Source organism: Hylobates moloch, unplaced genomic scaffold, assembly GCF_009828535.3.
Source record: "Hylobates moloch isolate HMO894 unplaced genomic scaffold, HMol_V3 SCAFFOLD_2, whole genome shotgun sequence".
NCBI lineage: Eukaryota > Metazoa > Chordata > Mammalia > Primates > Hylobatidae > Hylobates > Hylobates moloch.
Genome location: NW_026652277.1, coordinates 43,629,950 through 43,652,271, shown reverse-complemented (window position 1 = coordinate 43,652,271; position 22,322 = coordinate 43,629,950). Strand labels below are relative to the sequence as shown.

Here is a 22,322-nt window from a genome sequence, read left to right as displayed (position 1 = left end):
AAATAGCCAGAAACTAGAAGTAATACAAATGCCCATCAACTAATGAGTTGATAAACACATCAACTGGTATATCTCTACACTGAAATATTATTCTGCCATACAAGGAATGATGTACTGACACATGCTACAAAATGGATGAGCCTTGAAAACATTTTGCTAAGTGAAAGAGTCCAGTCAGAAAAGAACATATATTGTATGATTCCATTTGTATGAAATGCCCAAAATAGGCAACTCTCCAGACACAGAAAGTAGATAAGTGGTTGCCTAGAGTCAGGTTGTTGTGCAGAGTGATTGGGAAGAAATGGGAAGTGACTGCTAACAGTATAGCATTTCTTTTGGGGGTGATGAAAATATTCCAAAAGTGACTGTAGTGATGGTTACAGAATTCTGTACCTATTCAAAACCAACAAATTATATACTTCACACGGCAAATTGTATGGTATATAAATGGTGTCTCAATAAAACTCTTAAAACTTAAAAAATCCACACTGGGATATCACATCTGACCTATCAGACTGGCAAGACTTCAAAATTTTCATGAAATCCTCTTGGCAAGACTGAAAAACGGACACTCATACATGCTGCTAATAGACATGTATCACTGACTCATCCTCTATGGAGGGGAATTGGGGCTTTCTAATGATATAGAGGGATTTGTTCTTTGACCCAGAAATCTCACATTTAGGAATTAATCTTGGTGATACATATGCACAAGTTTATTTGATGTGGGATCATATCTAATAGTAAAAGACTGGAAACAAATGACCATCAGAAAAGTACCATTGACTAAAACTTACTTTGTCCAAGCAATGAAGTAATACACAAGCACAAAAAAGAATAAAAAAAAATAAACTGTTGGAATGATCTCTAAGATTTGCAGATAAAAACCGAAGTGAAGAACAGTGTAAGGAAGACACAGAAATAAGAATGCACACATATAGACATCACATAATACACAAAATATAACTACATATACCCACTTATTTTTACCAAAAGAAACATTGAAGTATAAGCCGGAAACTAATACAAATGTTTTCCAAAGACAGCAAGAGGTTGAACAGTATAGAAAGAATAATGATAAAAGGGAAACTTCTCAGTAAACCTCTTTCTCTTTACATAATTTTCACTTTTTTTTTTTTTTTTTTGAGATTGAGTCTCGCCTTATCTCCCAGGCTGGAGTGCAGTGGCACGATATTAGCTTACTGCAACCTCCACCTCCCGGGTTCAAGTGATTCTCATGTCTCAGTCTCTCAAGAAGCTGTGATTACAGGCACCTGCCACCACACCTGGCTAATTTTTGTATTTTTAGTAGAGATGTGGTTTCACCATGTTGGCCAGGCTGGTCTCGAACTCCTGACCTCAAGTGATCTGCCTGCCTCGGCCTCCCAAAGTGGTGGGATTACAGGCATGAGCCACTGCGCCCGGCCAATTTTCACTTTTAAGCCACGTAAATGTTATAAAAATTTAAACAAAATTACATTGAAAAGGAAAAGAAGCTCTGCATTCTAAAATTGGAAATGGACTGAAACAAGTGAACTCAAATATATGCCAAATGGTGAAGACAACAACCCTTTACTTTGAATGCATACTCTTAGCCAGATATAGGGACAATATGGACTGCCAGGATGTCTTAAACATTACTCAGTGGTTTCCCTGATGTTGTGACACTTTACTTATATCTATACATAAAATACACATTTTATGTATATTATGGAGAAAAGCAAATAAATATTCTTATTTTTTAGGAAGCAAGATTTTCACTGTCAGAGTATAGAGATACAAATATGAAATCAAAGTTGTTAAGAGAGAATATTATGTTAAAATTAAACTCAAAATATCAATATAAATCCATTATTTCTTCCATTCAGTCATTCCATCATTCAAGTATTCATTTCTTTATTAATTTCCTTGCTCTAGAAGTCATTAAGACCTAGATGCAAATAACTTAGCACCCAGATCTTGGCTTCTAAATGTAATTCTTCCATAAAAGAAACCAAAGCCCCTTAGAGAAATGGTTAATTCCATCCTGAGACATCATCTTTAGCTAGAAAGATAGAAATACTATTACAGGGTTTTGTCAAAAGGACACAGTTGCCTGCCTAAAGGGACTCCCACAACTGCCAAATTTGGGATAATTTGAGCACAGGAAAATTTAATGTTGTTCATTCCCCCACTGACAAAGGAAAGCTCTTCTTTATAGAAGAATATCACTAAAAGAAAAAGAAAAAAATACCAGTAGAGTTTAAAAATCAACATTCTACATCCCAAAAAGAAAAAACTGAATCAGGCTAGGATTTTCAATAGACAATCAAACTGAGAGTGTATTGGGAGGAACATACATTTGCATGATGCCCAAGTAGTCACCTAATGAATTACTTGCTAATTGCAAAGGGAGTGCCACAGCCTTACAATAGAGAGATTTGAAAGTGGTGACTTTAACTAACAAAGCAAACTAAGCATCAATAAGTGTGAGACAACTTAACATTACATGGCTTCTAATGGGATGCAACATTAAGGATACAATATCACTGATCGAAGTATTCTGGCCAAAAAACTTAATCTGAATATAACTAAGATTTTATATCTCACTTATAGATTATAGTAGATTCAGAGGATAGAAAAACGACTTAACCACACCACAAGAAAATAATCAGACAAATCCACACTGTACAATACTCCACAGGATGATGTCTGGTTTCTTAAAAACTCAATGTGGTTGCATCAGGAAAAACAGCTAATGTACGCTGCGCTTAACACCTAGGTGTTGCAGCAAACCACCATGGCACATGTCTACCTATGTAACAAACCTGCACATCCTGCGCATGTATCCAGGAACTTAACATTAAATTAAATTTTTTTTCAAAAGTCAATGTGGTTGAAAAAAAAAGTTGTGGTTAAACACAAACAAAACAGTGTGGGCACCCTGCACATGGGTGTGCACATATGGAAGGACTGTCTTTATTAAGACATACTAAAGAGGCCTAACAACCAAGTAGAATGGATGAACCATTGGATCCTCTTCTGAGAAAAATAAATTGTGACAAATTGGGATACTTGAATGGACTCTCCAAATGATATGATGGAATTGTCCATTTTCTTAGGCATAATAAGGTATATTATGGTTATGTAGCAAAAATTCCTCATTTTTAAGGATGCATGATTAAGTATTTAACAGTGAAATAGCTGAGGTCTGCAACTTAGTTTCAAATGATTCAACAAAAAAACATATTTACATATATACAGAGAAAAAGTGCATTTGTTTTATCTAGTTAATGAGAAAATGTATAATCATTACGCTCCTTCAAATTGTATGACTGAAATTTTTCATATTATGAAAACAGGGGAAAAGCTTGAAAAAACCAGTTAAGTTCTAGTAAATTGATAAATATGAAAATAGGAGTTAATGAAATAGAAAAATTTTAAGGCAAATGTATTCAATAAAGTTAAAAATGGATTATTCGAGAGGAATAACAAATAGACAAAATGCTTGGCTACTCTGGCCAAGATAATGAGAAGGCAAAAAATAACATTAGAAAAGAGAAAGAAGATGTAACAACAGACAAGAAAATTTAAAAATTTAAATGACTTATTGTATAACCTTATACCACATACATTTCAAAAGCTACATGAGGGTCGGGCCTGTAATCCCAGCACTTTGGGAGGTGGAGGCGGGAGGATCACTTGAGGTCAGGAGGTCGGGACCAGCCTGGCCAACATGGTGAAACTCCGTCTCTACTAAAAACCCCAAAATTAGCCAGGCATGGTGGTGGGCGCCTATAATCCCAGCTACTCAAGAGACTGAGGCAGGAGAATTGCATGAACCCAGGAGGCAGAGGTTTCAATGAGCTGAGATCTCACCACTGCACTCCAACCTGGGCGACAGAGCCAGACTCTGTCTCAAAAAAAAAAGCTACATTAAATGACTGATCTGTTAGGTAAATGGAATTTGTCAAGAATACTAAAACTAGCTAAGCATTAGTTTAAACACCTGAGTTGGCCAGGCACAGTGGCTCATGCCCGTAATCCCAGCACTTAGGGAGGTCGTGGCAGGCAGATTGCTTGAGTCCAGAAATTCGAGACCAGCCTGGGCAACATGGTGAAACCTCATCTCTACAAAAAATACAAAAATTAATTGGGCATGGTGGCATGTGCCTGTAGTCCCAACTACTCAGGAGGCTGAAGTGGGAGGATTGCTTAAGCCCGGAGGGTGGAGGTTGCAGTGAGCTGAGATCATAACCCTGCACTCTAGCCTGGGTAACAGAGCAAGACTGTCTCAAAAAGAACAAACCAGGTTAAATTGGTATATTTTATTTTATGTATATTTTACAACAATAGAAAAACTGTAAAACCATACTAATTAGAACCTATAATAAATACTCATTACTTATTGATATTCTGACTAACTGGAGCAGATTACCAGAAATTCCAGATCAAGCCCAATTTCTAAGTTAGTAATGAGGTATGGATCTGTGTTTAATGCTTACTAAATAAGCATTCTATTTACAAATTCATTTTTATCTCTTCTAGAATCTAGGTTTCAGAATTATTCAACAGTTTTCTACTTACACCTTTCTCACATGTAAGTCACCAAACAAAGGTTTACTGGGCAGAGCAAATATAAGAACAAATACAGACTTTTTACTATCACTGAGCTTCTGAATAAGACAAAAAATTAGTGGATCCTGCATCTGAGATATTCATTCACGAGACCCTAACATATCCTATGAAATGCCATTATTTAAAAGTTAACACCTTTAGAATTACAATCAGGATAGTTATTACAGTAGAACTTCTACCCAAATTAGGCTGTGAATGACCTGGAACCCTGTAGTCACTAGGATCTAAGCCAGAATCTATATTTAGACAGTCATTCTGAGGACTGTAATATTACTAGTTCTGGGCAGCTGAATAAGCCTGTATATTAATGAAGTGGAGAAGTAGATATGCTATTAAAAAAAAAGTTGCTGAGTTTCTGAGAGCTTTTGGAGTGTAAATGTTCTCTCTCTCTTAACTAGAAGGAATGTATTTGATATCAAAGGTGATTAATAGGAGAGTTAAAAGCAAAGTCCCTGGATTGCAGGATCATGTTTCACGTATCAAAAATTAAAGAGCTTTATGGAATAAGAAGGAGAATAAAATAGGAAGCGTTACAAAAGTTCCTGTGGCTAGCAACAAAGAATCTACTAAAATAGACTAGTTTATTTCCAGTAAATGAAGCTGAGGTTATATTTTTCTGATACTGGCATAGTCTGTTCATAATTTTCCATCTATTGGCAATAACTTGAACTTTATTACTGTTTAAAAATTATTCACTATGTCATATTCCTTCTCTTTCTGCTAATCAACATTTCTGATTACAGATTTTTTAAATGCCCCTTTTAATTAAAATATAACTTATTTCCAGATTTTTAAATAAGGCTATTTGATTTATTGCAAATTACAGTTTTGTAAAAAGGGCATAGCTACCTTCTTCAAATTGGGATGAAAAACAAGGCTAACATGCCCAAGAACAAGATACAACTTCTCCAAAATAAGCTGGCTGAATTTTCAGACTGAAATATGCTTCTACATCCCAGTAATTTCAGACAGTAGTAAACACAAAGGGGGACATGATGATATTAACAGCAAAACTCCACTAACTTACTGAAAGCAATTTGGCCCAAATACAGTGGCGAGATTGTGAACATTCATGCGATTCTGCACATGATGCTTGGCTACTTTTGTCAAGAACTGGCAAAGGTACTTGAGGAGGCAGTAGTGGGTATCCGGCAGCTCTTTTATTAAGTCTCTTAAGCTATTCTCCTGAACATCATTTCTGCCATCTGGAAAAAAAAAGAATAAAAATGTTCTCAGGTATATTTCACAGTAACAACAACAAAAGCACATAGGTGTAATACATTCTAACATTTTATTCAGAAAAAAACTCTTGAGAGACTGAGATAGGCCTTGCGTATTTGACTTTATGTTAAAGAATTACTAACTTATTGTAGTCCCAGCTACTCAGGAGACTGAGGCAGGAGAATGGTGTGAACCCGGGAGGCGGAGCTCGCAGTGAGCCGAGATTGCACCACTGCACTGCAGCCTGGGCGACAGGGCGAGACTCCGTCTCAAAATAAAAAATAATAATAATAAAAAAAATTACTAACTTATGCAAAAAAACCACAAGGTTTGTTCAGTGCACCAAATGGGTCTGTGTTTCAATTTAATGTTTTCGTCCCCAAATTAAGACAATGGTTAGGTTTTTGATCCACAGTGGAATCTTCCATTTGATTTTTGTCTTCAAGTTTGTCAAAACCAGGATTCTTTTGAGTAAAATTTGATATGAGAGACCTTCAAGGGACACCATGGGGGATGCTAAACTTAGTGATCAAGATACTGTACACAGAGAAAACTGAAGGAAACTTTTAATTCCTAAACAGCTTTTTAATCTTGACAAAGATTATCTCCTTGACCAATCTCTAGTCAGACTTCTCTGAGCTTTTTTTCAACTAAGCCCTGTTCTGGGCGTGTCCTCAAGAGTCCTCTTTTAGTAAGAATACTGCTAAGTCAGTTCAGCCAAGATCCCCACCCTTCACATCTGATAACCCTCCATATCTGACCAAATTACTCATTTCCTACCAACCTCCAAATGATGTCCGATCACCTTAGCCTGCCTTCAGCAAGAAACTTGTTAGGTCTGTTTAGCCATAATCTCTCCTGACCCTTGAGATTTCCTCTTAGTAATTTTCCACCCACTGACTGCTGCCTATTCCAACCCTGGTATATGGTCATGTAATTCCCACTTTCCCTTGTATTCCAAGTTGAGCCCAATCTCTCTGCCCCGCTGCAAAACCCCAAATGCAGTAGTCCCTCTAGCTATCATAATAGTCCTGAATAAAGATTGCCTTACCATTCTTTAATAGGTGTCAGAATGAATAACTTCTTCTTCTTCTTCTTTTTTTTTTTAAGGAGTCTCACTCTTGTCACCCAGGCTGGAGTGCTGTGGCACAATCTCAGCTCACTGCAACCTCTGACTCCTAGGTTCAAGCGATTCTCCTGTCTCAGCCTCTTGAGTAGCTGGGATTGATTACAGGTACGCACCAACCATGACCGGCTAATTTTTGTATTTTTAGTAGAGATGGCATTTCACCATGTTGGCCAGGCTGGGGCCTCCCAAAGTGTTGGGATTACAGGCGTGACCCACCACACCCGGCCAGAATAACTTTTTCTTTAACAATATCTAACATGTCATACAGTTCTGAATTTGGTATGTATTTCTCATACGAAAGACTAATAACCCAGCATACACCCCAAAATGTCTAACGATATATCAAAATTCATAGGCATACATATGAAGTTTCTCTCAAGTCTCAAAGATTTGTTTTGCCAATACTTAAATACAGTAAAATTGCTAAGTTTTGTGACTTTGTATAATGCTTTCTCTCCGAAGAAAATAAAAATATTTTATAACAAATACAGCAGTTTAGAGGAATGACTATAATCCATTGCTTTAACAGACATCTAAGAGAATAAAAATGTAATTCAATTATAATTAATAAGCAGTTGTATTGCCTACATAAGTCAGCTTTAGCCAGTTAAGTGAAGAAGAAACAGAAAAATGAGGGAAATGAGATACAAAATCAGAGAATTAATCAGTGTTACAAAGCACCTGGATAACATAATGCTACAGACAGGAAGTGAAAACATACAGCAAATCAGACACAGCGACACTGAGAGGCTTCAGAGCCCAAGATCAGAATGAAGGCTCAAGTCATTTCTGCAGTGAGGAACCTGGTTCTGCTACCTACTACTTATGTGACCTACATTGTACTGTTTATAATGACTATTTTCCACTGCACTATGACCTTAAATAGCAGGGATATATAAGATATTGAAATAATTAAGTTGGAGTGATTAAGAACTAATTGGAGATACCCATTTCTCATGCCTTTATATTATGAAAATAAACAAATAATGAACCAAGAGAAAATGTTCTGCCTTCTTTTTTATGGTGACTAATTCAAAGTGAGTCTATGGGATGTTTTCATGGGTGTTTGCTCTCTGTTTAAAATTATGGTCTGATTGTCAGCATTTAAAGATACAAGCAACAGCATTACAACAGCCTTGATAATCAGCCTCTGGCCTTCTGGCTCTGAAATGAAACCTCAAACCATAAGGCAGGCAATGTGTAAAGATACCAGGTCTAATAAAATGAAGATTCAAAATAGTTATGAATGTATGACAATAACATCTTTGAAAAAGCAGCAGCATTTTCATCATTTTCCAATTTCTGAAATACGACAAACAATTTTTCCAGGAAATAAAACAGGCAAACAATGGGAAGGGAGACAGATGTATTTAGAGAGTTTCATGTTTAGCAAAATGACATAAAATCATTTATGGCAGCTGGGCGCAGTGGCTCACGCCTGTAATCCCAGCACTTTGGGAGGCCGAGGTGGGCAGATCACGAGTTCAGGAGTTCAAGACAAGCCTGACCAACATGATGAAACCCTGTCTCTACTAAAAATAACAAAAAGTAGCCAGGCATGGTGGCATGGCACCTGTAATCCCAGCTACTCAGGAGGCTGAGGCAGGAGAATTGCTTGAACCTGGGAAGTGGAGGTTGCAGTGAGCCGAGATTGTGCTATTGCACTCCAGCCTGGGCAACAAGCAAGACCCTGCCTCAAAAAAAAAAAATCGTTTATGGCCTGAATGGAAGAATCAGAAAATATATTCTGAAAAGTCAAAAGTAACTGAGAAATATCTTAGATCTACCTCCTTCCATTTCCACAGCATTTTTGTTTCCTGTGATGGAAGATAGATTCATGGATTCCTGGATTCACCCACTGGGCAAGGATATGAGTGTCCTCTACATCAGTGGCTTTGACAGCAGCACACCCACATTTATAATTTACCTCTTGAATCCCTGTTCAAATATACTGACAGTACAGTAAAGACCTTAATTTATTAGCATAACATTTTGCCTCATCTCTTTTCATGCAGGTTAATTATGTATCTGCATTTTGTAAAGTGTTTCCGGAAATATCTGGTAAATATTGCCATTACTGCCAGCCTGCTGCAACCCTACAAATAAGATTTCCTACATATGAGAATAATAACTGCTCAACACCTTCAGAGGAGGCTTGTAGAAGAATGCCTAGGGTAGCAGCATGGGGGCAGTGGTGGTACAAATGTGCCTATTAGGAAGATGCCTTCTGATGCTTGCGAGAAAGAAGGCTCATAATAATTGGCAGGGTGTGGTGGCTCATGCCTGTAATTCCAGCACTTTAGGAGGCCAAGGTGGGCGGATTGCTTCAGCCCAGGAGTTTGAGACCAGCCCGGGCAACATAGCGAAACCCCGTCTCTACAAAAAATACAAAAATTAGCTGGGCGTGGTGGCACATGCCTGTAGTCCCAGCTACTTGGGAGGCTGAAATGGGAGGATCGCTTGAGCTTCAGGAGGTCAAAGCAGAAGTGAGCCATGATTACACCACTGCACTCCAGCCTGGGTGACAGAGTGAGACCCTGTCAAAAAAAAAAAAAAAAAAAAAAAATTCCTAATAATTACTTTGCTATGGCTTTATTTTTTGATTTATTGATCTCTAAATACAATAAACACTGCCTTATACATTGATGTTCTTATATTTATATTGATAATTATGATGGCTCACTTAAGGTCTCACATTATAAAAGTTCCCAATGCTTCTATTTTTGTTTACATGAATCCAAAATGTATATTTGTTGCACACTATGTATGATGTTTATCATACACTTTCTATGTGTCTAACATTCTTTAACACCGGGGGAAGGCATTAAACAATGCTGTGATGGTTAATATTGAGTGCCAACTTGACTGGATTGAAGGATGCAAACTATTGTTCTGGGTGTGTCTGTGGGGGTGTTGCCAAAGGAGATTAACATTTTAGTCGGTGGACTGGGAGAGGCAGACCCACCCTCAGTCTGGGTGGGCACCATCTAATCAGCTGCCAGCGCAGCTAGAATAAGAGCAGGCAGAGGAACACGGAAGGACTAGACTGGCTCAGTCTTCTGCCCTCCATCTCTCTCCCGTTCTGGATGCTTCCTGCCCTTGAACATCAGACTTCAAGTTCTTCAGCTTTTGGACCCTTGGTCTTACACCAGACCCACTCTTGGACCCTTGGATTTTCCAGGAGCTCTTGGGCCTTCGGCCACAGACTAAAGGCTGTGCTGTGGGCTTCCTTACTTTTGAGGTTTTGGGATTCAGACTGGCTTCCTGGCTCCTTAGTTTGCAGATGGGCTATTATGGGACTTCACCTTGTGATCATGTGAGCCAATACTCCTTAATAAGCCATATATCAATCTATTCCATTAGTTCTGTCCTTTCAGAGAACTCTGACTAATACAAAAGCAAACTCCACGCTTTCATGAAACATATTCTAATCGAGGGGAGGACAGACAATTAAAAAATGTTTAAAATATATGTAAAGTGGTAACATACATGCTATGAAGAAATAGAAAGCAGGATAAAGTGGAGTAAAGCAGAGTGATGTCAGGGTACAAGATGTTATTTCACTCAACATGGTCAGGGAGGCCCCTCTGATACCATGACACTTGAGCAGAGCTGAAATAAATAAGGAAGTGTGTAGTAGGCAAGGAAACAGCACACGCAAAGGGCCTGAGGTGGAGGTACTGGGGCTGGGGCCAAGTGGTGGTGGGTGGAGAGAGTAGCAGGAGATGAAATGGGGAGACAATGTAGAGAGGGAAAGGACAGATCATTACTGTCTGACTAAATTTGACTAAAAGCTATGGTCTTTTCTTGTTTTGTTTTGTTTCCTGTGTGAGGGTTTTGAGCTGTGGGGAGACATGATGTGCCTTGAGGACCACTCTGGCTGCTCTGCTGAGTCTAGACTGTAGGGGCACAGTTGAAAGCAGCAAGATTACTTAAGAGGCTACTGTAACCATCCCGAAGGAAAGGGCCTGGGGCCTGGATCAGGCTGATGCTGATGGGATGGTTAGACATGGGGGCAGATTCAGAATGCAATTTAAATTTGTCTTATGTTGGAAGTTGTTTTATTCATTTAATCATTCCGAAAACATTTATTGAGTGACGACTCTGTTCCAGGCACCATTCTAAGCATTTGAGATAAATCCGTAAATAAAATAAACAGAAAATCCCTACCCTCATGGAGCCTACCATCTAGCAGGTGAGACATTAGGCAATAAATATAGTAACAGGGCTAGGGGAATTGGGAGTACCTGGACCAGGGTGAAGGCTAGTGATAGAGATTATAAATAAGATTGCCAGGAAGGTCTCCTTGAAATGTAGTTGATGTCTCCAGCTAAAGTTAAAAAAAAAAAAAAAATCTATAAACTGGCAAATATAAGCTCTTTTAGAGTTGGTGGTTGAGTTTCAACCATCTTTTAAACACCCTCCATGCCTTGCATATTAAAAGAGCTCAAGACATTGTTTTAAAGAATGATACACATTTTTAAGACACACAGTAAGACAAACTAACATAGGAATACAGTACTTCTACATTTCAAATATATTTTAAAGAAATGTGGAATAATTTAGTCCATTTATAGAATTTGCTGAGTTGGATGGAATATTACTGTTACGTAGGAATCAGATTACAGATAGTACCTAAATAGAAGAAAAAGCTCCTTTAGTGGTCACAGAGAAAGGACACTCAGCAATAAAATTCCATACACGGGCCTCAGAAACAGAAGTGAAATGCACCTCTGCAGATGTATTAACATGTTAACTGCTTTAAACTTATTAAATTGGAATAAAAACTAGGATCATATGCTATAATTCATAAGTCCAAAAATTCTAAGAAAACTTTGCAGATGGAAATAATGGTTCACAATTAAAATAATCATCATTTTCCTTGACATCAATCTTTTCTTAGGACAAAAACTATCTCTCTCCATTAGTGAAAAGTGCTACTTCAAATTATTCAAGTTTTCTTGAAAGTTCTCATTTGTTGTTGGCTGCATTTGACCCATTTCTCAAGCTAAAATTCAAACATTCAACTAGCATAGTATACATAGCATACAGAGAAATCTACTCAGCACTTGAAAACTGTACCATAAATACTTTTGTTCCAGGTTAAGCAGCAAACATTGAACCATGTGACAAATATTTGCTCTCACTAAAAAAAAAAAAAATTATAATTATAATCAGCAATGCTCTACCTGTATCACAAGATACATCACAGGATGGCACCTAACTCTAATCTTGACATGTATCCTAGTGTTTGTCACATGCCTGGACTTTTCAGTGACCATGAAGTTATACTGTACTCATAATCTTAGCCTCAAGGAAAGAATAATATAAAGTAACTGACAAAATGCTAATCTCTATCATGATATATCTCAGAGCCATGAGAAGGTCAACCATTAAGACAACCAAAATACTTAGCCTCATGGTGCCAGATTTGTCAAAGTAGCTTCCCCCCTCCCTCTGTCTCATTAAACCTCACAAAATGTTTTATGAAAACTTGCTAATCTATTAGATATTAATAGTATAATGAGCTGTTGCCGACTTCGCAGATTAAGAGAGGTCATAAACTCGATAACACAGGCAGCCTCTAGAAACTGAGAAACCAGCAAAGAAACAGAGACTTCAGCCTTACAACTGCATGGAACTGAATTCTGCCAACAATGTGAATGAGTCTGGGAGTAGATTCCCCCCAGAACACCCAGAACAGTCATACAGGAGCCTAGACTGTCACCTTGATTTTGGCCTTGTGAGATTTAGAGTAGAGGAACCAGTTGAGCCCACACGCTTCTCACCCACAGTACAGTGAGATAATAAATTTGCAATGCATTAAGTCACTAAGTTCGTGGCAATCTGTTATGGTAGCAATAGGAATCTAGTAGTTCCCCATTTGGAGATGACTAGACTGAAATAGAGAGATTGATTAGCCTGTCCACATTCACCCAGGTAGCAAATAGCTGAGCTACAATTTAAATCCAAGTGCCTAGGACCTCATAACATACAATTTGATCAGCATACTCTTACAAAGTTAGCTATTATTGTTATCATTATTACAGAGCAGCTAACACCATGTCTCATGTATGTAAATATTTAAGAAATGTTTCCTGAATCAATCAATCAATAAGCAAATCTGTTGTGTAGTGGAGAGGTGGGAATCTTAATTAATTGGTGAGAAACTATAGCTTTGTAAATTCTCAAGGCTTGTGGAGAAATAAAATTTTAATAGAAGCCTATAAGGCTGCATGAGCACAAAATATAAACTACATAAGAATAAACAAAACATGAATTATATTTCTTTCTAAATATGTTTTTACAGAAGAATGAGAAAAATAATCATTAATCATGAAATGCCAGCTGTACAGAATCAGACTGGGTTTTACCTCCGCATTTCATTCCACGAGACTGGAATCACTTCTTTGGAGTGATGACAAGCTTATATAGGCAACAGAATTTCACTGTCCTATGCAAAAGGAGGGGTTATGTTTCTTACAAATCTCTTACAACCTCATGACCATGATATGGTTCTCAAATGCCTCACACAAATTTCTCAAAGGGCAGGCTGATAAAGTGACTAATAAAAATTAATAAATTACCATCTATTCTTAGAGGTTATTAGTGAAACTACAAATCTTATCATTCTGATTAGATTCTGCAAAATGCAGAGGTATGTTTATTGCCAAATTAGTCAATATTTATAGTGATCCTCCTGTTCCCAGAGAGAACCTGCATGTTCAAGTATGAGCAAAGGCCTGCAGGAAGAACAAAGAATCAGGTGATATTTTACACTTTAGTCCTATAGCCAAAACAAACTCCTGATAATGCCTAAATAGTATCTCAGCATATTTATTTTGTGAGTATTTATTGGGTAGGGGACAGGTGGTGTACATAAAAATATAAAATAGTCTAAATTATAAAGCTGGAACCTCATATCTACACTAAAGTTTAGACACAAGCATTTAGCAGCTGAAGAACTTACTTGTATGAGAATTTATGTACCGAGGAGACTGGAAAAAACAAATAGCATATAGGACAGAGAGCCTCAATGTAAAATGCTAATCTGAAACAATATTGGCAGTATCTCAGCTAATAAAACTAGGCTTTCTCCATAAATCTAGTACTACATTAAATGGGCCAAGTACAGTAAATATATAGTTTCAGATGAAATCATACTACCACCAGTTGGTTTTTTTCTAAGCACTACTGGTTAAATGCTCAGCTATAAGTGGCCTGTAAGTGGATTTGGTGTCATATGAGTTAAACCAAGCCCAGAGTTACTTAAGCCTATTTGTATGTCCTCTTACCCCTCTTTTCTCCCTTAAGGGCCTCAAATTGTTTATGGACTCATTGTAAAAGGTTGATTATTTCCATGGGTTCAGTAAAGCAGGTGTTCAAAACACGGCTCGACAGAGTTAGGGGAGAGCTGTAGGTCGCTAGCAGGTTAATCATCTGGCAATCCTTCAACTGATACTCTTCAACCAAATTTTTAATATTTTTTATGTAGATTGATTTTCTATTAATACAAGTTGTATACTTTTTAAATAACTCACTTGTTGACTATGTCTTTTCTTCTTCCAACATAAAAGCATTACTAAAAAAACAAGGAACATACTGAGGATTTCACCCAGCTCACAATTAATTCCATAATATCCCCAATAGGCTTCTTCTTGGCCTTGGAGCTGCTGGGTATCCCGCTTTTCCTCTTCAAGCCTATAATCTTTCTAAAACTATGTTAGAAAATAGTTACTCAAAATAAAGTTACAATATAGCAATTATAGGTAGATACTCAAGAGAAATGAAAGCATATATCCACACAAAAACTTGTACATAAATGTTCATAAAAGCAAAAAAATGGAAATAACCAAATTTTCATCAACATATGAATGGACAAGTAAAATATGGTATATTCATACAACAGAATATTAACCAGCCATAGGAATGCAGTACTGATATATGTGACACCACAGATGAAGCTTGAAACATTATGCTATATCAAAGAAGCCAGTCACAAAGTACCACATACCGTGTGATTCCATTTATGAAATGTCCATAGAAGCAAATGTTTATAGAGAGAAAGTAGACTGGTCTTTGCCTAAGGATGTGGGTGGTGGGAGGAGGGAGGAATGGGGAGTGACTGCTAATGGGCATAGAGTTTCTTGGTCATAAAAATGTTCGAAAGTTAGATAATGGTGATGGTTGCATTTTGTGAATAGATAAAAAACCACTGAATTGTACACTTTAAGAAAGTCAAATTATCGTGGGTAATTTATATACCAATAAAGCTGTTATAAAGAAATTCTGTTGACTTCAAAATCAAGCATGGGAAAAAATCAAGCATGGGAAAAGAAAGTCAGAGGAGACCTTTCAGATAAAGATGACAGATCATTTCAGTTAAAGATGAGTGTACTTACTTTTCCTCCTAATATCCCACTAAAATGACAATTTTTTTAAAAATAATAAGCCCTCAAGGATAAAGAGAATAGCCTAAAACATGACAGTAGACGGAAGATTTTAACAAATGTACATATGCACGCACACATGTGCACACAATCATGTTTTAAGATGAGTTGTTCTTATATGGAATAATTTGCTCAGTCATGCCTTCCCTTTCCAAGCTTGCACAACCTCACTCACTAGTTAATACTATCTCACAGAGTCAAAGGCCATATAAGGAAAATAAAGATGCATATGTGTACCCAGCAAAGAAAAGATCATCTAGTTATCAGGATCTACAATCTCAGAGGTCATGGGTGGTTATAGATACAAATAAGGTTCTTCCTGTCACATGGATCTGGATGAGAGCAGTCCAATTGGAACATTGCCAAAATGTATGAAGTCATCTGTGGAAACCTGGGTTTCCTGCCACCACATTTCCAATTTATTCCAGTGGAGGCTTTGTGCTGCTGATTGATTGGTAGCTTGGGCAAATACATAGATATCAAACCTTTAATTTTGCTCTGGGTTTAAGTCTTTACTTAGAAAAAAAGAATAGTGTATATGTTTGGCATTGCTTATAGAAAACCCAAAAGATACACACTGAAAATGGAAAGGTTAAATTTTGCAGTTTAATATAATGATTCTGTTTCTCACAGAAACAGATATTTGTGTAAGTTGAGTAATTTCAAAAGAAAAGAAGCTTCCCAGTAAAAAGAAATTACCCTAGGGAAGGAAATATGTCATATGCTTGTTATGGAGTTCATACTATCCAAGAAATGACAATTCATAACTAGTATCTGGCCAACATTTATTCACGTGGTACTGTAAAATTTGCAAGTCGAAACCACTCAGCTAATCTCAACACAATACAGATGGCATCAAGATAGTGTAGATAAAAGACAGGCTTGACTCCAAGGTATCTAGTGAGTTCCTCATATAATGAAGAAGAGAAAGCCCTAAGGCCTAGGTACAAATTAGCTTATTAAATTAGATTTATTTACAATTAGCCACTGTGCTGATTAAAATGGCCCTATTATTAGGGTGGTTTTCTTAAGAAAAACAGTTACTGTCTAAATTATCAAATGCTCATAAGCATTTGATAAAATTCACAGGCACTTAACTCTCACATGTTGTTTGCACAGCTGCTATTATAAAATTCTGTCTCATTTAAAATCAAATATGGGTTGTGGGGGTAAAAAAAAAAAAGCAAGGGACAATTTCCATTTAAAGAGACGGATCGATTATATGTGTTTATCTAGTCTTCCCAAGGCTCCACTGAAATGACAGTAAAATAATACTTAAAAAGTGTAAGCACCCAACGGCAAAAAAAAAAAAAAAAAAAAAAAGAACAGCAGAGAAAACAGCAGAGTATGAGATTTTAAAGACATTTGGAAGTGGATGCAAGTGACTGGAAACAGACTGTTTACAAGCCTGTCAGGCTCGGCAAGTCCTCCAACACCGCCTGCATCCAGGCAGGCATGTGCTCAGACAGGAGTGCTGAGGCTTAGTCTCCGGGTAATATCAAAGGATTCTTGAATACCTGAGATAGTTAAGGACTAGCACGAGAAACACATTTGAAAATGTGAGATTTGTGAAAAGTCTGCTAAGAAATAAGGAGTCATTATTTCCTTACTGATGGGAAGTAAGCATACTACTTCCCACCTCCCCCAAGCCCTGCTCTTGATGAACTCAGTAGCTGAAGAGAAAAAGATGTTCACATACTGACATTTGGGCATCCCCAAATGACACAGCTAAATTTCTCATTTTTCTATCTAATCCTTCCAAAGTGAAGTATGCCAAGAGACAAGCCCCTGATCCCATTTACAAAATGTTATCCTCAAATCAAAACAGCTAAGAATCACTTTATGTTTGAGTAAAGACAAAAAGAAAACCCATAAACAGATAATACAGAGAAAAGAAGAAAATTTAAACAAGTACAACATAACAACAAACCATTGTTAGTATCCTCGGAAAAGTAAGATGAGAATGTTCTAAAAGAGTATGGTGTTTTGCAAGAGGAATCAAAAGCAAGATTATTTTGGATATTAAAAATAGAAAAGCTAAAATAAAAAAATAAGTTTGGCAGGAAAATAAATCAGGAAATTTCACAGAAAACAGAATTAAAAGACAGTGATAACTCATTTAAAGAAACTATAATACAGGAAGGATAATACAAGAAAATTTCCAAGACCAAAAGAAAATACTTTCCAATCTGAAGGAACTCATGGAATGTTTAACATAATGGGTAGAAAAAAGACTCCAGGAAATAGTAGGTCCAGGAAAAAACACTGGTGAGGGAAAACTCAAGATGACATCTACAACCAATACAGGTGGGAGCAGAAAATAAAAAGGGCCCCAAAGAGGAATCACCACAGAAATAAAGAATGGATAAATTACTTACTTTTTTTTTAAGTTAACAGTGGAGTTGTTGGAGCAATTTGGAAAAAAAAAAAAAACTGCATCAAGTTTATAGAAAATTATTAAGTGGGCTGGGCATGGTGGCTCACACCTGTAATCCCAGCACTTTGGGAGGCTGAGGTGGGCAGATCACTTGAGTTCAGGAGTTCAAGACCAGCCTGGCCAACATGGGGAAACCCTGTCTCTACTAAAAATATAAAAATTAGCTAGGTATGCTGGTGCACACCTGTAATCCCAGACACCTAGGAGGCTGAGGCAGCAGAATCATGGTTATAGGTGTGCGGGAGGCAGAGGTTGCAGTGAGCAGAGGTTGCAGTGAGCCGAGATCCCATACCACTGCACTCCAGCCTGAGTGACAGAATGAGTGGCGAAAAAAGAAAAAAATATATACATGTAAGTAAAAAAAAAAAAGACAAATATTGTCAGAAAATATCTCACACACCATATACCCTCTTACATAATTATTCAGTCACACATTAATTACAAATTTAACTAAATTTGTGATATATCAATATTCGAAGAAATTGTTTGGAGTAAGTGGCAAGGCAACAGAGTGAATTCCATCTATTTTTTAAGCAGAAGTGGTGAGATATCTGAAAGTGAGCAATCAAGATTTAACACTATATTATCAAATGGAAGCAAATACCAAAACAACAGCTAAACCAGTTAAAAGTTATTCATTCTGAGAAAGAACTGAGGGCTGCCAAAGGGTATGGTAGGGATCTGCTGGTTTTCTTTTCTTTTTTTGTAGAGACAGGGTCTCACAATGTTGTTCAGGCTGGTCTCAAACTACTGGCCTCAAGCAATCCTCCTACCTTGGCATCGCAAAGTGCTGGAATTATATAGTCATAAGCTACCACACCCGGCCAGGGTCTGCTGGTGTTTTCTTTTCTTTTTTGTAAGATGGAGTCTCACTTTGTTGCCCAGGCTGGAGTGCAATGGTGTAATCTCAGCTCATTGCAATCTCCACCTCCCGGATTCAAACAACTCCCATGCTTCAGCCTTCCGAGTAGCTGGGATTACAGGCGTGCACCACCAGGCCTGGCTAATTTTTGTATTTTTAGTAGATAGGGTCTTGCCATGTCAGCCAGGCTGGTCTCAAACTCCTGGCAACAAGTGATCCACCCACCTCAGCCTCCCAGAGTGCTGGGATTACAGGCGTGAGCCACCGAATCCAGCTCATCTTGTGTTATCAACTTAGCCAACGATGAGAAAGTTCAAGCACAGTTTCAATTAATTTGGGCAAGGATTTTGAAATCTTCCTCTTAACTCCAAGTTTCATTTCTTTTTTCCCTTTTCCTTCCCTTTTCCAATCATTAGGCAGGTAAGTACACTTATTCTTCTGTAACTCTTTTGTAAATATTCGCAGAGAAAGGGAAGTTAGAATAGAGAAAGGGTAAGGAGACCAATTTTAAGCTTAAAAGTAGAAAAAATGAGGAGAATCACAATAAAATGACTTTTCTTTTTATAACCAAGAAAGCAATGGACAGGAGTGAAGGCTGAGTTGGGACATAAGCATTGGGAATTTAGATTACTTTAAAAATATGGATGCCCATGTTCCATCCCCCTAATGATTTTATTGGCCTGCAATGTGACTTGATCTCTGAAAGTTTTCTAAGCTTTCTAGAAAATTATTATTTTTTTTAACTTTTATTTTAGGTTCTGGGGTACATGTGAAGGTTTGTTACATAGGTAAACTCATGTCATGGTTTTTTTTGGCACAGATTATTTAATCACCCAGATATTAAGCCCAGTACCCAACTGTTATCTTTCCTGTTCCTCTCCCTCCACTCACCCTCCATCCTCAAGTAGACCTAGTGTCTGTTGTTTACTTCTTTGTGTTCATAAGTTCTTATCATTTAGCTCCCACTTGTAAGTGAGAACAAGCAGCATTTGGTTTTCTGTTTCGATGTTAGTTTGCCAAGGATAATAGCCTCTAGTTCCATCCATGTTCCCATGAAAGACATGATCTCATTCTTTTTCATGGCTGCATAATATTCCATGGTGTATATGTATCGTATTTTCTTTATCCAATCTGTCATTGATGGCATTTAGGTTGATTCCATGTCTTTGCTATTGTGAATAGTGCTGAAAATGAAAATTCACATGCATGTGTCTTTATGGTAAAATGATTTCTATTGCTCTGGGTATATACCTAGTAATGAGATTTGCTGGGTTGAATGGTAGTTCTGTCTTTAGGTCTTTGAGGAATTGCCACACTACTTTCCACAACGGTTGAACAAATTTACACTCCCATAAACAGTGTATAAGGATTCCCTTTTCTCTACAACCTCATCAGCATCTGTTAATTTTTGACTTCTTAGTAATAGCCATTCTGACTGGTGTGAGATGATATCTCACTGTGGCTCTGATTTGTATTTTCTCTAATGATCAGTGATATTGAGCTTTTTTCATATGCTTATTGGCTGCATGTATGTCTTCTTTTGAGAAGTGTCTGTTCATGTCCTTTGCCCACTTTTTAATAGGTTTGTTTTTCTTTTGTAAATTTGTTTAGCTTCCTTATAGAGGCTGGATATTAAACCTTTGTCAGATGCATAGTTTGCAAATATTTTCTCCTACTCTATAGGTTGTCTGTTTACTCTGGTGATAGTTTCTTTTGCTGTGCAGAAGCTCTTAAGTTTAATTAGATCCCAGTTGTCAATTCTTGCTTTTGTTGCGAGTGTTTTTGGTCTTTGTCATGAAACCTTTGCTCTTTCCTACATCCAGATGGTATTGCCTAGGTTGTCTTCCAGGGTTTTTATAGTTTTGGGTTTTACATTTAAGTCTGTAATCCATCTTGAGCTGAATTTTGTATATGGTGTAAAGAAGGGGTTCAGCTTCAGTCTTCTGAATATGGCTAGCCAGCTATCCCAGCATCATTTATCGAATAGGGAGTCTCCTCCCCATTGCTTGTTTTTTGTCAGCTTTGTTGAAGACCATATGGTCATGGGTGTGCAGCCTTATTTCTGGGCTCTCTATTCTGTTCCATTGGTCTATGTGCCTTCCAAGGCAATTCTTATAGGCTGCAGCAGTTGAGAAGCACTGACCTAGCACTTGTTAAATATTTAGTATGTGACTGGCATTATTCCAAGTTCTTTAGTATCTTTCAATATCCACAATAACCTCAGGAAGTAGACACTACTGCTATTGAGAGGGAAGAATTCTCTGCGCCCCTCTGTGGGACTTGCAACAGGGGTATGGCTTGCTTACTCAAACCCCTTGTGGGAGGAGGAGCATGCAGGCAAGCAGGTGCTGGGGCCAGAGTGAGCACTTGTGGGCTCCACCCCTAAGGTACCGTCTAGGGGTATGTTACAATTAATGGTCTTTTAGCAGTTGCTATCCATGGTCAGCTAAGTGTTAACCAGCTCAGTGGAGAGTCAGTGTGACAGCCTTTTACACCCTGCCCTCTTGGTACCCCGGTCCTTGTCTGGCAACCAGGAAGAGTCAGGTCACATGGATTTGAAGAATGGTGAATGCGGATTTTTTATTAAGCAGTGGAAGGTGGCTCTCAGTGGAAGGAGAGCTAGACAGGGGATGGTGCAGGAGGAAGGTAATCTTTCCCTGAAGGTCTGCTGTCTCCAGCTGGGCTCCTCTCTGAAGTTAAGCCATGTCTATCCATAGTCTCAGACACTCAGTCGCTTCTTCTCCTCTCGACATTCAGCCACTTGTCCCTCTGCCTGCCAAGGTCTGGGGTTCATATGGGCACAGGAAAGGGGGGCAGGACAGACCAGAAAGCAACATTCAGGCACAAAAACAGGAATGCCTGTTCTAATTTAGGGCCATGGGCCCAGGCTTGAGGGTGGAGCCCTCCCCAGGGACTCCACTCTCCTGCCTCCTGTCCATATCATTATCTCCATTTAACAGGGAAACTAAGTGTGGTGATTTAAAAATGCCTACAAAGTTTGACACATTTCCCTTAAAAAGATGGAGCCTAATTTCCCTCCCCTTGAATACAGACCAGATTAATGACTTGCCCCTAACAAACAGGGCGGAGTGATTCTATCTGACTTCTAGAGCTACAAGGACAGCTTCCATCTCTCTTGAACTGCACGCTCTGGGAGAAGCCAGCTACGATGTTAAGATAACATTCAAGCAGCCATCTGAAGAAGCCTACAGAAAAAGGAATTAAGCCCTCTCGCCAAGACCCAGCATTAAATTGTCATCCATGTGAGTAAGCCACCTTGGAAAAAGATCCTCGAGCCTCAGTCAAGCGTTCACATACCTGTAGCCCCTGCCAACCTCTTGACCACAACTTCCCGAGACCTTGAACCAGAACTGCCCAGGTAAACCACACTTGAATTCTTGACCCACAGAAACTATGAGAGAAGATACATGCTTAGTGATTTAAGCCACTAAATTTTGGAGTCATTGTTATACAGAAATACATTAACAGACACACTAGGGCACAAAAAGGGTAAGTAACTTGGCCATACTAATGCAGAGAGCAAATGGCAAACCGAGATTTGAAATCTATCGGAATGGAGCCAGAGCCCATGCTCTAAGGCGCATG

General features: G+C 38.1%; 1 protein-coding gene across 7 annotated transcripts in view; it reads right to left on the bottom strand.

The window, feature by feature from the left end:
• FAM13A (family with sequence similarity 13 member A) overlaps positions 1–22,322 on the bottom strand; it is a 394,397-nt gene that overhangs the window by 270,390 nt on the left and 101,685 nt on the right. For all 7 annotated transcript variants that reach the window (XM_058432961.1, XM_058432969.1, XM_032141067.2 and 4 more), the window contains one exon: positions 5,645–5,822. In XM_058432961.1, the coding sequence (XP_058288944.1) occupies positions 5,645–5,822 (178 nt within the window). The remainder of the gene's footprint in view (positions 1–5,644; positions 5,823–22,322) is intronic.